General features: G+C 29.6%; 2 protein-coding genes across 2 annotated transcripts; both read right to left on the reverse strand.

The window, feature by feature from the left end:
• Positions 1–281: 281 nt before the first annotated feature.
• On the reverse strand, positions 282–3,313 carry LOC105792882 (auxin-responsive protein IAA1). The gene is made up of 5 exons (XM_012621716.2): positions 2,997–3,313; positions 1,943–2,115; positions 1,072–1,183; positions 582–649; positions 282–494 (listed from the first exon to the last, which is right to left on the reverse strand). The coding sequence occupies exons 1-5, from the start codon at positions 3,248–3,250 to the stop codon at positions 454–456; spliced, it is 648 nt and encodes a 215-aa protein (XP_012477170.1). The 5' UTR covers positions 3,251–3,313; the 3' UTR covers positions 282–453.
• A 6,048-nt stretch (positions 3,314–9,361) lies between these two features.
• On the reverse strand, positions 9,362–13,635 carry LOC105792884 (palmitoyl-acyl carrier protein thioesterase, chloroplastic). The gene is made up of 7 exons (XM_012621717.2): positions 13,477–13,635; positions 12,017–12,589; positions 11,751–11,884; positions 10,948–11,061; positions 10,519–10,690; positions 10,337–10,405; positions 9,362–10,084 (listed from the first exon to the last, which is right to left on the reverse strand). The coding sequence occupies exons 2-7, from the start codon at positions 12,497–12,499 to the stop codon at positions 9,815–9,817; spliced, it is 1,242 nt and encodes a 413-aa protein (XP_012477171.1). The 5' UTR covers positions 12,500–12,589; positions 13,477–13,635; the 3' UTR covers positions 9,362–9,814.
• Positions 13,636–15,957: the final 2,322 nt, after the last annotated feature.

Genomic DNA, 15,957 nt, shown 5'->3' on the forward strand with positions numbered 1-15,957 from the left:
GCACTCGAACATACATCCTCCTACATTAAAAGCAATATCCATACCAATCAAACTAACTATATCTTTTTTAACCACCAAAATAACTCCTTACCTATCAATTTTAATTAAATAATAACACATAATTTTATTTTTTAATCACTCTTACTTTTTAATATCTTTTATTAATTTTCATTTTCTTATTTTTAAAAATTTATTATTTTTGTCAGACATATATATTTTCTATCAAATCTAACTTTGGTTTTTCTTTGGATTGAAAAATACATAAATAAATAAACAAATCATTTAAAATATGCAAAATAATGATATCCAATAATAAAAACTCAGTTGTGGAACATGATTAAAGTTTTATATTAAAGGCACAAATTTATTCTTGGAATCTAACATAATTACAAGGGGTTACCATACATACATACATATATATAAACCACACTCACTATGAACTCAGCTTGGGATTCAACATTTTGGAGAAGAGGAAGAAGAACAGCCCTTTGATGCTGCATCAATTAAATTAAATAAGTGATCAAGTCTAAGAATACTATAATCAATGAAATAAAGATTCATGTATATGTATATATAATTACCTAAGGTGAAGACAGTAGGATCTGAGCATTTCATCAAACGGATACGCTTACATGACTCTACGAACATTCTATTTCAATCAAAAATAGAGATTACAAATAATTAATTTAGATATAAAATGTGATAATCGAGTTTCAAGATGCTTTTCTCAAGCCAGCGTACATGCGGGGGTTTGGACTTCTGTCCTTGCATGTTTACATTTAAGGTTCAATGCTTTATCAAGGTTTTATAATCTAAGTTGGAACTCAAAACTCAGTGATAGAATGTGCTATTAAGTTTTAGGACATTTAATTAAAATTTTCAAAAAATTTAGAGAATTTTTTTAAAAAATTAAAACCTCCTCGTAAAGGAAAGGTTTTAAATCATATGATAGAACTTTGAAAAATCGTTGAATACTAAAAGAAAACAATATATTAAATGTACAACAAACAAACAATAAATAATATATAGCAATTTTTATTAAGACATAATTAAAAAAATAAATAAACTTACTTCCAAGGAACATCTCCAACTAACATCCAATCATCGTCTTTATCTTCATAAGTTGGTACATACTCCATTCTTTTTACCACATCCATAAGCTTGCTTTCCTCTTTATTACTACCTAAACCATCATCACCATCGTTATATTGCGACCCAATATAATTCCATGTATCATCAATCAACCATATTATGTTGTTAAGAGAGATTTTCGATTCCTTCAAGAGGTTAATAGGTTCTTTAAAATGTTCATTATTATCCCATGTTAATGCTTTATCTTCCAGCTTTAACCAGAACCCAAGTGCTTGAAAATGCAATAGACTTATCAGAGTGGGAGTGCCTCGTTGGAATGGATCATGCGTGCAAATGCTCACATTTCCTTAGTAGATGATCGCACGCCCTACACGGTTCATTCCAACAAAGCATTTCCATTTTGTTAAACTTGTTGCCTCTTTAGACAACCACTGGTATTTAAGCTCTTGTCAATGTCCAGAGACAAAACTCCAATTGGTAGGCAACCACAGGCCTCCCCCTATAAATTATTACATTATAAATTTATATAAGCTAATTTTATACTTTAGCCTGCAAAAATGAAATAAAAATATGTTTAGTCCTTTTCAAAAATGATGAAATTATAAATTAATATATAATAAAATGTATATTTTTTAACCTTTCAAAAATTTATAATTCGAATTTCAGTCCCTCTTAAAAGATTTTCTAAATTCGTCATTACGACCGGAATATTGCACATATTGAAAGATCCAACAGCTTCCAAAGAAGTAGAAATCCCTCGATAAGTTTTAAAGGTTTTTAATAACGTATTAGCATTTGATTCATTGATGATGCATAAAACTGTACATAAATGAATTATCATAATACTCACAATCGAATAAGTTGTCGAAATCTTTCAAGAGCTGGTTGTAACTAGAGTAACATTGTAAGTTTACTTTGCGAAGAAATGGAGCTCCATCCATGGCTACTTTCACATACCTAAACCTCTCATTTATAGCCTTCTTTCTACTTGATCTCACTGGTGGCCAACCCACTACTTGTTCCCTTCAATACCCACATAAGTACAGTTAATTACACAAAATAAAATCATAAATCTGTTTTTTTTTTTCTAAACAAAATATTATGTTATATATTTATATATATTAGATTTTGTTGGTGAAAATGTAACAAAATTTTAAAAATGATATAATAACAAAATTGGCTTTGATTAAAATGATATAAAATCACAATATTATGTGTTGAAATGTGTAAATGTTTTTCTAATTTTTTATAAAAATAAATACAATTATCCTTAAAATAATATCTATTATTAAAAGTGAGGAACTTTTAATAAATCTATTGCTAAGTTGATGATTTTTTTAATAATTAACTTTTTTAGTGTAACTAATGAGATGTGTTATTTTTTTTAGTGAATTATAAGAACAGGACAAAACTCGAACAACAAATATGATTAGCGCAATTCAAATTCAAGCTATACTTGGAGCGTTGAACACACCATGGGGTTGGATGTGGTACTCTTTTGATCCTTCTTATGAAATATACCAAGTAATTTTATATATGCATGATTAATGCTCATAATTCAATCTAATTTAACTGAAAATAGAAGAAATTTAAATAAAAATATTTACATATTTTTCAAAATAAAATAAAATAATTGAAATTTTTGTGATTTTTTCAATTATATGTTTAATAAAACAAATAATTAACTATAATTTTTTTTAGGTTTTTTTTTCTGAACCTAATTTTATATATTACTAGCAAGTCAAGAGGTGAAAAATTAATACCATTTATTATAGCAAAAAAACATATAATTTTCAAGGTGGAAAAAAAACTTTCGAAATTTATTTAATTTAATTTTATTATTTTGAAATTGCAACCTTTTTAAAAAACAGTTCAAGAAAAAAAAAAGGTCTCGCTGTACTTACTTGGCGGGAGGAGGTTTTCCGGCACCGGAATCGATAACAGTAGTAGTGTCATCACGTCCACCAGGCATGCAGTTACCAGAACTCCCGACTTTAAGATCGACTACGGTCTCAACGAAGCCACGTTTTGCAGAACACTTTACAGCTCCCGCCGACGATCGTCCCTCCCCTGGCAATCCTAAAGTCAGCTTCGTCTCCTCGAAACTCATGCTGGTGACGTCACTTTCCGGTGACTTCGGTTCTTCTTTCAATACCATATCTCTCTCTTAAAAAGCTGGCGTTTTTGCATTAAAAAGAAAAAGAAAAACTGAAACTCTTTGCAAAATAAGAAAAAGCTCAGGGGATTACGGCTTTTATATACAAAAAGGATGAAACAATGATGGAAGAAGAAGATTAATTGTGAAGCCAATGGGCACAAGACACGTGGGAGTTGGACCGTTGGATCGGGATCGGTTCAAGTAGTTACATGAGCATCATGGAATTTCGAGCACTTTTTCGGTTCATTCAATCAATTTTAGACCGTATAATCCGTGCATATTATTATATTTTTCGACTTTTTATTAAAAGATTCCATCCCTATTTTAGTTTAATTTCAAATTATATAAAACCGGTTTAATACAATGTTGTTAGAATTAGATTGGATAAGTCGGTCAAATTTAATGGATCAAAAATTAGTTGATATATTCAATCATGGATCTTGGGATTAAATTTTAAGGCTTAGTAAATTTTTTAAAAAATTTAAGAGTTAAATGAGAATTTATTTTGAAAAAAAAAATATTAAGGGCTCTAATTAAAATTATAAAAGAATTTGTGTGGTTAATTAGAATTTTCAAAAATTTGAGAGAGACCTAATTAAAATTTTCTAAAAGTTTCAAGAGAGCAATAAAATTATCTAAAAATTTTAGGGGGCCAAAGCCCCCTTGGCCTTTATTAAAATCCGCCTTTGGGTATTTTAGTCCAGATAAAGAAATTGAATCAACTTCTAAACTAACAGCTTGGAACTTATAAATATCGAAAACCGAACCAGTTGAATTGGATTATATTTTTTAATAATTTATTTATTTATTGTTTGATCGATAATCAAATTAGTTAAACCAAAAACCGGCGATCAGATCAAATTTCAATTAAATAATTTTGAAATATTTTTATTTATATTTAATTATAAAAATATAAAAATATAAAGTTAATATTTTTAAAAAGTAAAATGATTTATTTGGGTTAAGTCCAAGTTCGAGCCTAAAAATTTTCAATGATTATTGAAATTAAAACGTTATAAAGTTTCGGATCAATTAAAAATTTCGATAATAGTTTAAAGACTTTTAGTGCAAATGATCCTTTTATTAAATTGTGATTAAAATATCATATATATTATATAAAATTTGAAATGTTAACATATTTATATTATTTTTATTAAATTATATTACATTTTGACTATTTTATTATCATGTTCTATATAATTATTAGGGTGCTTGAAATAGAAAAAAGGGTTGAAATTTTCGTCAAAAGTGCTTACCAATCAATAGAAAATGTTGCCCCAATTTGGGACTACTAATTTCATCTTTAGCCTTCTTTACTTTTTCTTTTGAATTTTTGTGATTTGGGTTAATAACTTTGTGTCATGCAAACGTAATATATTTGTAATATTTTAAGCACATATTGTTATACACATTAAAAATTGCATTCCAAGAGAAAAATGTAATTTTAATAATATAAAAATACGTTATAAAGGAAAATTTTGATCAAGCTCGCGAGTTGTTCGAGTTGAGTATTATAATGCTTGAATTCAGCTCTAACGATAGTTCGAGTTGTTTGAGCTCAAGTTTGGCTCGATAATTATTAAATTGAATTCAAAATTTTTTTTTCAAGTCAAACTAAAATAACTTACGAGCACCAATGTTTCATTTACACCACTACTTGGAACTTGACAATTTTCCCTAGTTTGATTCTTGAATTTGAATTCCATTAAAATATGATAATATTATCCATATCATCACTAGAAAATTTAAATATATATAATTTATTTATATTTATAATAATTTATTTTTTAAAAAAATTATATAATTTTTTAAAAAATACTTTAAGTGATGGCATGGCACAATTTCAGAGTGTCACATCGCTATATCTTACTCGATCCAAGTTTAAGGACCAAGCTGGAAATGTTATCAAATTTAGTGACTAAATAAGCTTTATCTCGTAAATGAAGGGGTAAGAAGGTCAAACAAAAGAACACGTGGGACCTAAATGTACAAGTCATTATTAAGTCAACACAAGAAACAAAAAATTAAATCTCCGACAAGCACGTGCTATATGTTGGAATGTCTGGCACGTGTCGATTGACTGTTCGTTTGGTTCTTTTTCCTCTCTTTTTTACTGCCTTGAAGTCAAACCGCAAAACCGGTTGCCGCACGTGGCTTCGCCGAATAAAGTTTTGGGCTTTAAATCAGCAGTATTTATTTTTCTATTTTTGAAAAAAAAATTAAATTATTAATTTTTTTTTGAAACAGTGAAATTTATTAATAGGGTCAATTTCACCATACGTCCTTGAATTATAGTTTGGATTCAAAATTGGTCTTAAATTTCAAAAACATTTTAATTGAGTTTTTGTAATGTACAAATATCTAATCAACCAGGTCCTTTGGTTAGCCTAATTTTTAAATATGATGTTGATTGCATTTAAAATATGTATATTCAATTTTAAACACGTGTACTTATCACACGGTTAAATTAAATATGATGTGTTAAAAAAATTTTAATGATTGTTTACACAACACGTCATGTTAAGTTGTCCATAGCCATGAAGCTAGAAACTTATTTTAGAGGGACCAAAATTGAATTATACATTTTTAAGGGTCAAAAGTGTAATTTTCTTATTATATTAACTTGTGATTTCAAAAAAAAGTTAAAGGGACTTAACCTTGAAACCGTCACTGATTTGTCCATGTAAAAAGTACCGATGCATTTAAATTTAATCAACGTGTTTTAAACATGTTCTAAATTGACAATTAAGTTAACAAAAGAACTTAATTTATACGATACTATTACTATAAGGACTTAAAAGAAATAATTTAGAGTTTAGGGACTAATTTAAAATCTAATGCTAATTAAAATTAAATATGGTGACACATTTAGATTCAAGATTTGGATAAAATAATGACATTGAAGCATGCTCGATGGAAGACTGAATTGAGACATAAATTGCAAACAAAATAATATTAATTGACAAAAGTGAATTAGTGCATTGCATGCATGCACTCAACTTACTATTATAATTAGGGATTGATGCCAAATCATGTGAAAATCCAATTTCATGATGGTGTGGATTAATTAAACCCTTCTTTATTTCATGTGCATGTGATTGTTGATCAATAATTAAAATAATTATTTTTTTAAATTAAGGTATTATTTATGTTCGTGTTATGGTTCACGTAACTTTCTTTTAAGGTTCGTGACGGTTCTTTTTAATAATATTTTTTTGGGACCCGAACTCGAGTTGTCTCATTGGGTTATTGAGTGCTTACTCTTTATAATAGAAGGAAAATTATTTGGTCTGCTATATATATATATATGTAGGTACAATGACGGATTTTGGTATTAAGCTTTTAAGGACTTGATTAAAAAAATTTTAAAAATTTGGAGGTTTAATGAATAAAATTGGTTTAGTTTCTAGTCCCTTTATTATACTAGTTTGCTTGTCTTACATTATATCCACTTCTATATGTTTTGTTGTAAAATGTGCAACGTATCAATGTACTTCTAGCCCTAATAAAATTGATTAAAATTTGCTTTTAACACTTTATACATTTTCATAAATTTAGGTAAAATTTTGAATAAATTAAAATATTTAATTATTTATTTGATTTAAAAAATTAACCAATTAAGTATATATTGAAAAAATATTTTTTTAATTAATATAATAAAAATATCGAATTTTAGTACAATTATATATTATTATTGAAGAATATAAAATCGTGTAAAAGATTATTAAGACGTGTAAATATTTAATTTGATATTAAAGCCCTTACACGTTTTCCCATACGTGAACATGCATGCATTTGTTGAAATTACATGCATGTATTATTAAATAGTTATTTTCCAAATCAATTTAATAATTAATTTCAATATATATATATATATATATATATAACTCGTTCATGTTTCTCGAAAGATGGATTATCCTAAAGTTCTTGGACTCTAAGCTTTTTTTTTTGTTAAAGAATTACTCATTAATTTATTTATTAAAAAATGATGATTTGTTTAATTGAAGTTAACTAATGTTAATTTTAGTTATAGTTAATTTAATTAAAGTAATTATTTTGTACATAAGTGATAAAATTTGTAATTTAATATATGGATGAGATTTTGTCACGTCATATTTAATTATTTTTAATTTTTAAAATATAACTTAAGATACATGATAAAATTTCATCCTAGTTAAAAATATTCATTGTTAATTTATTAAATAATTTTCATTGCTATCCAACCTACAATCTCGTGAGTTGTTGGACTCTATGGATGTCAGCTGTGCAAGTTTATTTGGTATTGTTTTGTGGCACATTTGGAAGAATAGGAATTTTTTTTGTCTTTCAAAGCCTTACGTGGAAAGCTTCTGAGATTATTAAAGTCACTGTTACTTGGGCGAGACAGTTTTGGTCCACACTTAAGGAGGATCTAAATCAACAAAATACTTCCATTCAAATGTATCATTTATCAAATAATTGTGTTCACCTAGCAGTGCTATTAATTTGATTACAGGCTATGCGTCCATTGGGGAAGTGACGAGAAACCACCTAGGGGAATGAATTTGTAGAATTTAATCACTCTTTGGGAGAATGCTCAGTCTTTGATACCGAGTTATGGGGTGTTTTGAATAGCCTAATTAACTCTATTAAAAGAACAGGGGTTGGAGAGAATTTTGATCCATATAGATAATCTCAATGTGGTCCAAGCAATAAAAATGGATTATTCAACTAGTTCAATCTCCGCCCCGATTAGGTGAATTCAAAAGCTGTTACAATATAAAGAACTTTTGGGTGATAAGACACCTCCCTAAGGAAGCCAACTTGTGATAGTGAAAAAACAATTTAAAATTCAAAGATATCAATTTCAAAATATCACTATGCATCAATCAAATTCTTTCGTTTGCTTACCTGCATATATTAAATGTAATATTTTAATATTGTATATTAAATGCAATATTTTAAAAATTAAACTAGTGATCGAACTTGTCAAACCACTAATTCTTGATTTAATTAGTTTAATTATCAATCCAACAATCATTAACTAAATAATTAAAATATTAATAAAATGCTAAAAATAAAAATAAAAACAAATTCAATTACCGTTTTATCTCAATTTTCTATTTTTTTACCAATTCGAAATGATGAACTTAAAAATTAATTTAACCCCTTTATTTGATTTTGAATGCAACTAGACTTGCTCATGGGTCGGGCTACCCGGCCCAGCCCAAAGGTCAGCCCAAAATGTAAGAGAGTTTAGAAAAAAATATAGGTCCAAAAAATGAGTTTGGACAAAAAAGTAAAGCCCGTTTAAAAAATAGGTCAGGCCTCAAGTAAGGCATTTTTGGCCTTGAGCCCAGCCCAAATTCACTAAAGGACAAAAAAATTATGTTTTTTTCTGTTTTTTAATATTATTTTCTTGTTGTTTTCTCCCTATTTTACAGCCATTTGCTACTATTTTGTTGTTATTGTTTGGATATTGTATAAAACTTATTGTTAATTTTGTTATTATTTTAAAGACATTTGTTAATTCTGTTATTACTTTAGAGGCATTTGCTTGTTAAGTTGCATCTATCTTAGTGTTATTTAAGTATGCATATTTTTAAAGCTTATTTTCAATTTGTTGAGAAATATGTATTTTGATGTTTTAGTATTTTGATATTTTAAAGTTTATTTTCAATTTCTTGAGAAATATGTATTTTGATGTTTTTAATATTTTTGATATATTATATATATTTTAAAATTATATAAAAATAATATAAAAATTAATATGGTAGGACCAAGTCGGGCCTGGGTTTTAGCATTTTTATTTAGGTCAAGCTTAGGCAAAATTTTAAGCCTATTTTTTAGGTCGAGTCAAGCTCAAGCCTAACAAATGAGCCTAAATTTTTAGTTGAACCCAGCCCAGTCCATGCAAACCTCTAAATGCAACCAGTCACATGAATTACATTTAAGTACATAAATCAATTTATAAACGCATATATACCTTAAAAAAAATAAACACCTCACCAAAATTTAAGTGAATTTTTGTTTTTTTTTTCTAACATGCATGCAATAGTTACACAAGGGCTTACATTTGATCTAAAAAAATTGGTTGATACAATGCTTTGTCAAAGTAAGCCAATCAAAACATTTTAAAATTTAAAAACTTCATTGACTCAATACCTAAATATAAAACCAAATAATTATAAGCAAATTTAGGTTAAAATAAAGGCAAAAAAAATATACAAATCCTCCCAAATTAAAGATAAATTTTATCCTAAACTACCCGGTCTCTAAGCCCATAATGTAGGGAGAGAGCCATCTCACATGGCTATTCAATTTTTCAAAAGCAGAACCACCTTTCCGTGGACAGAGCCTATGCTGGTTAGGGCACAGGCCCGAATTCACAAAATCCGTGTCCGAGGCTCGGGTCATACGAGCTGAGCCTTACAAGGCTATGTACGAAAACCCGACTCTTAAACAAGCCTAATTACAACCCCTTTTTTTTCTCAAAGGAAGACTAATAATCATAAGGAATATATGTATATAAATCCGAAAAGAGCACGATAGATACTACACACAGCAATGAGATTACTCGGATTTCTATGTCCTTTCTGCGGTAATTTGATCCATGTTAGCAGAACTTTCGGCATGTTTAGGCCTCCATCGGGTCCTGCCTCTCACAATCTCAGCTCCATCCTCGAGTCGGAGCAAATGTTGGCAATTAAATTCACCAACGTTTACTGCGTTTTCCGTGTTGGAATCAGACACAGTGGTCAGTGACTGCAGCACGCTGTCCCTCCCGCATTCCCTCCTATACTCCAGAGTCATGGCGGAAAGCTCGTGACTCTCCAAGATTGGTAATGGAGCACTCTGCAACAAATACTACCATCCGGTTAAAATGCGTGTAACCAACAAACTATAAACGACTTAACTCGTGAAGATCCGAAGAAGACTTCTACCAAAATTCCAATTTCATATTAGCTTGACATCATAGGTAAAAATTAAGGTATATGAAATAAAAATCAGTTATGATTTCCGTTTAATTGTTATCTTCAGATACGAAGAGGTAAGGGTTAGCATGTTCAAAAGAAAATCCTTGAAATACAACCGGAGTGAGTCTACCTCAAGGATCCAGCCAATGTACTTCACATTATTGACATGCTGGTTGACATCCAAGTCGCTCCATTTAGGCTGCAAATTAGATATAAACTTTATTACAAATTGCAACAAATGAACATAACAGCAATTACAAGTGACAGACGCTGTAAGTATATGAAAGAGAAACAGGGGAAGCGGGGACTTACAGTTAGACCTTTGCACACGTGTTCAGCAGTGCTGTCATCGAGTTTCACTAGTTTCTGGCTATCCTCAGCCAGAACAGGATCTGAATTCATAAAAAAAGGTTCTATTTCCCCTCGAACCTCTTCTGGGATTTTAGATAACCTTCTAGTCAGTTTATTCATCATCACCCATACACTGCAGATCAACAAAACAAAAACAGAGGAGACTGGGATTAGTCACTCATGAAACACTGTTCATTAAAGTGCAAGCACACCAAAAAAGGTCAGGAAAAAGTCATTCGATGTGGCCTGGGAAACCAAAATATCGATTCGTGTATCGGTTGAAAACATATTAAATGCTAGCAAAACAAATTTTGAAATATTTTAGAGTTCAACAGGTTACATCACGAAAAAAAACATATGGTCATGATCCTTTCATAAACAATAACCGACCTTGTGGCTCGTGTTAAAATTTCACCAGTTTCACTATTGCTGACAAGCCAATCTCTTCGCATGCCATTCTTCCCCGATGCACTGACCCAAGTGTCGACTTGAACAACATCACCCCTGCAAGACCGACAAAAATAAGTTCAATGTTCATTAATATATACATACACTTAACCAAAATAATAATAATATTTCTATATACTCTTAATACCTCCAGAACTACTAATTTTGTGACATACAAAAAAGAACGGTGCTCCAACAAGTACATACCTTGCTAAAAATAACTATTTTAGGCCAACTTCTTCGTTATTATTATTATTTTTGAAACAAGCCCTAATGCCAAGCTAATATCAGTTAAGTGAATGTTATTGTCAACACCAATAACTTGCCAAGTGCTTAAAACAATATAGTGCATAGGTACCTAAATCACAATTAGAGGGGAAGTATTAACATTAACAAAAATGACAAGTTAAGGTCCCGTTCTTAGTATTAAATAGGGAATCCCATTAAACAAAGAAGCGTATCAGGTTTATCTTTCTTATGTTATTCATTGCTGGGGGCTAGCCTTAATTGTCTTCAACTTCATATCTTAACCTTTAAAAGCTTAAACAATAACATAAATCCAAGTTTTAATGAAACAAACACAAGTCCGCCAGATGTGATACAGATCATTTGTATAATACAGAATATTGCCGGAATTCAAGAACTGAACTAGTTAGTATCAAAAGACATGCCACAGCCATACTGTAGAGCAAAAGTGGCTTATCATGAATTGTTGCTATAATCATGAGCAAAAAAGCATGTCTTACCAAGTAGGATAGCGATCAACCACAACTTGCATCCGTGTGACAACCCATATTAGGTTCTTCTTGCACATCTCAGGTGTTGCACCAAAACCCTCTCCAAGCAGTCCAGCACTTCGACAATGATTTATGGCTGTTTCCTGCCAAAAAGTGAGATGTATTAACTAACACTCAAGCTTATGCCATATCTCTACAAAAGAAACCAATAAATGTTAATCCTGTTTCCCAATGTTCATTGTTCAAACATACTAGCCAAATAACTGTAACTCTACCTGTAAATGATTCATTAGTGTCTCTATGGATGCTGTTTGATCAGCGCCTATCTCATATGATCTAATCGAGAAGTTCTGACTGAAAACAAGACCATCCTGAACAATCTTCCCTATGCCAAACGGATCAATGACCATGTCAGGCCGCCTCGGCTTCCAATCAAGCATCATCCACTGCTTCTCAGCAGCCAAGAAAATGGTTGTGATAGCAGCAAGAAGCATGCTCCAATCAGGTAACTGGTTGATAAACGTCCTGGGAGGAGGGGAACTTGCACCGTCATCGTTCTTGGAACCTTCCACGGAAGTCGTCACCGCCACGGTACCGTTTATTTTCGGAGGTGCTTGAGCATTTGCCTTGACTTGCAAACTTCCAGAAGAAACCGATGGCTTCGACTTGATGCTTCCGAGCTTCTTGTTTTTCGAGTCAGAGGAGTCAGGTGAAGAAGTGACTGGGAAAAACGCCGATGTCACAGCAGTGGCAACCATGGTTTTTAAAAACAACTTCAATTTCGTGCTGAAATCCCTTCTTTTGCAAAATGTAAAGCTTTTTATACAAGCAGCTGGTGCATGGGTTAACTGTATCACATGTATTAAAGAATCAGAACATTTCCTAAAGACGCACTAACAATAAATATAATCACATAAATCTTCAGATTTTGACTATATAGAAGATTACATATTCTATATGTTTAAAAGCAGGTTCCAATCTAATAGGTAAATAATTTCTTTCTACTTGATTTAATAAGCAGCCATAATCTAAAGAACATAATATACACGTGTTTGTATATATTTCTAAGTTCTAGATTTGTAAGGATCTATTTACAAAAAGGAAGATAGGATTAACCAGTAGCTCAAAGCAAACTGTTATGTACTAAAAATCACAGTACTTAAACAAAGAGCGTCGCAAAAAGAATCTTAAATCGGCGATGAAGAACATATGTTGCACAATGGATGTAGAATCGCTAAAAACAAAAACAGTAATACGCTTAAAAAGTTTAAAAGACGAAAAACCGGAAAATAAATTAAAAAATGAAAGAGAAAATAGCAAACAATACAGAATGGAGCATTCTCTAAAAAGCTTTGCTCTTTCTGTGTTTCATGAGAAAAAAAATACAATAAACTAAACAATAAGCTGAACTTTTTCATATAAATTATAATTTTAAGCTGCCTTTGATTGCCGAGAAAATGCGAGAAAACATTAGATCTCCTATGGCCGCCACTATCACTCGAAACCTTTCGAGAAAAAAAAAACCAATATAACAATACATCCTTCTCATTTATTTTCTCGATAACTAAAGAGATCAGCATCATTTCAACCAATAAAGCACAGATCAAACTAAAACTGAGAAAAGAAAAACTACGACCATCCTTAACGAAGAAAAAACCGAATCAAATGATGAGAAATTTTCTCGAGAAAATGCAAATTTGCGTTTTAAGGATCTGTAAAACCCTTGTGTCCGTACCTTCTAGGGCTGGCGATCAAAGTACTGCTTTTCCTTACTCTTTTTTGTTCGCTCCCCTTCCTTTTGTTTCTTCTGCTTCTTTTTTTTAAAAAGTAATATTTTCTGAAATTTCGCTTCGACTTTTCTAAACGATAACTAAATTATATAAAATAAAAAAAGCGAGTTCACTGCGTGGCTGGGAATCGGCGTCCAGCGACACCGTTTTATACCGTACACATGTCTTTAAAATAGATAAGGTTAATACCATCAACTATGGTAAAACTAACATAGAGGCCCCTCTATTAAGAGATAGATTGTATTTTACCTCCTTATTAAAAAAAATAGATAAGGTTAATATCATCAAGTATGGTAAAAACTGCACTGTAAAATCAAATCAATACAAAAGTTTTTTTAAACTCGATCGATAGTCGAACCAATTAAGCTACTAATTGGTTGGTCCAATCGATTTATTAAAAAATTATTTAAAATTTTAAAAAAATATCTGTTTTTAGCCGATTCAACCATCTGTTTAACCAATTTTTTAATCAGTTCAACTGGTTCATATCAATTCCCGATCAGACCAATTCAAAGTCACATTCCAAACCAATCCCTCAATTGATTATTGGTTCAATCAGTCCAGTCCAATTCAAACAACATTGTGCAAAAGCACAATGGATGAAAAACCGAACAAAACATTAAAGAATCTAGACAAAGTACATACATGACATATACATATGATAGGATTAAAGACTCATACATCAATTACATATAATGATATTCGAACCTAAACACTAAACTATTCTTAAAAAAAAGTAAAGTAAAATGGCTTCTAAACCTTATTTATTCCGTGGTTAAAACAATCATAAGTGTCTATATTTTTAAAATTTTAGAATTTAATCTTTTATTTTTAGATTTTACAATTTAGGTTTAACTACTAATACTGTTAATTTTTGATTAAATTTATTAGTGTAACATTTTAAAATGAAATAAATTACTCACTTAATAATCATATAATTACAGAAAATAGTACTATAATGAATTTGAATTTAACTAAAATATTATCAGTGTTAATAATTAAATCAAAATTTTGAATTATAAAAACTAAATGCGTAGAGATATTTATATCACATTTTATCCTTATTCTTACGTTTTAGAGAATAATTGAACAAAATTTCATGTTTCTAACTTAAAATGAAAATTGACGCAAATTGTTTTGAAATTACGTATGATAAATCGTCAATTTTTGCAAGCTTTTTGCATTTGTTTTTATTTTATTATAAAATTATGATGAAAATTTGATTTGGAATTTGAAGGAGTAGTTCAACTACTTGAAATCAGCAGGAATTACGTAGAGTTTTTTCTACAATATGTACAGTTAAGTTATATTATATTATAGGTTAAATTACTTTTTGAAACTTGGATTTCACAATTATTCTTAAATTGAGACTTAATTTTTCTATCCAAATTAATTTTGGACTAGACTATTGTTTCAGTATTAGAGCCTAATTTTTTTGTCGAAGTTAGTCCATAATATTTCATTAAAAACTTAAAGTTCAGATTTCAATGTAGGGTAATTGTCAAATTCAAGCCCCAATATAGAAACAGTTATTAAGTTCAAAGGTTAACTTGGAAAAAAAATTTAAACCCAATATAAGAATAATTATCAAATTCGAGACTAATTTAAACAATAAAAAGTCGAGCCCAATACGAGATTATTATTAAATTCAGGCTCTAAATAGTTATCTAACCCTATACTTTATAAAATGCATTTTGAGAATTTCAATTAAGCCCTATAAAATTTTGACAATTTTAGCAAAAACCTTGTAAAATTTTCGAAAATTCTCCTTTAACTTTTTTGCAAAAATTTTAACTATATCTTTAAATTATTGAAAATTCTCACCAAATTAATCCTTAAAATTTTGAATAAAATAAATTTAATTTCACGTTCCATCACTACATCATGTTCATCTAACTACTTGTAACTTAAACAAAACTTAAATCTTTGTATTTGAGGAGTGAATATGATGTAAATTTGGATCGAATTTAAGGAAAAAGCTTTGGTACATCATCAGTATGATTTTTAAACTTCACGGGTAAAATTAAAGATTGACAAATACCTATAAATGTATAATAAAATATTTTAAAAAATACACATGACGAAGTTTTAAGACTGATTATGAAATAAAATTTTCAACACTAATGTATCAAATCCTAACCCCGAATTTAGTGTAACGTTCAAATTTTCGATAACATTTTCATATTTTAAATTAATATAATATTAATTAATTAAATCTCTTTATAAAATTAGTATTCCATTTTCCAACTGAAATGGAGATTGAGGCAAGTTGTTTTGAAGTTACTTGTTGCAATTCTATTGTGCAAAGCTTTCAAATTCCAATTTGGAATTTGCATTATTTTATTTTATTATAAAAGTATGATTAAAAGGTTGATTTGAAAATTGAAAGAGTTGTTAAACTACATGAAATTTTGCTGGTATTAATG

The sequence above is a fragment of the Gossypium raimondii genome, chromosome 8 (assembly GCF_025698545.1).
Source record: "Gossypium raimondii isolate GPD5lz chromosome 8, ASM2569854v1, whole genome shotgun sequence".
In the NCBI taxonomy this organism is placed as follows: domain Eukaryota; kingdom Viridiplantae; phylum Streptophyta; class Magnoliopsida; order Malvales; family Malvaceae; genus Gossypium; species Gossypium raimondii.

What these genes read in the sequence shown, in the direction of transcription:
- LOC105792882 (XM_012621716.2), bottom strand. Translation starts at nt 3,250, where the DNA reads ATGGTATTGAAAGAAGAACCGAAGTCACCGGAAAGTGACGTCACCAGC. An exon ending in GTTGGAGATGTTCCTTGGAA is followed by an intron (nt 650 to 1,071) that starts GTAAGTTTATTT and finishes TGATTGAAATAG; the next exon opens with AATGTTCGTAGAGTCATGTA. An exon ending in TCCTACTGTCTTCACCTTAG is followed by an intron (nt 495 to 581) that starts GTAATTATATAT and finishes TAATTGATGCAG; the next exon opens with CATCAAAGGGCTGTTCTTCT.
- LOC105792884 (XM_012621717.2), bottom strand. Translation starts at nt 12,499, where the DNA reads ATGGTTGCCACTGCTGTGACATCGGCGTTTTTCCCAGTCACTTCTTCA. An exon ending in CACTAATGAATCATTTACAG is followed by an intron (nt 11,885 to 12,016) that starts GTAGAGTTACAG and finishes ACTTTTTGGCAG; the next exon opens with GAAACAGCCATAAATCATTG. An exon ending in ATTTTAACACGAGCCACAAG is followed by an intron (nt 10,691 to 10,947) that starts GTCGGTTATTGT and finishes GTTGATCTGCAG; the next exon opens with TGTATGGGTGATGATGAATA.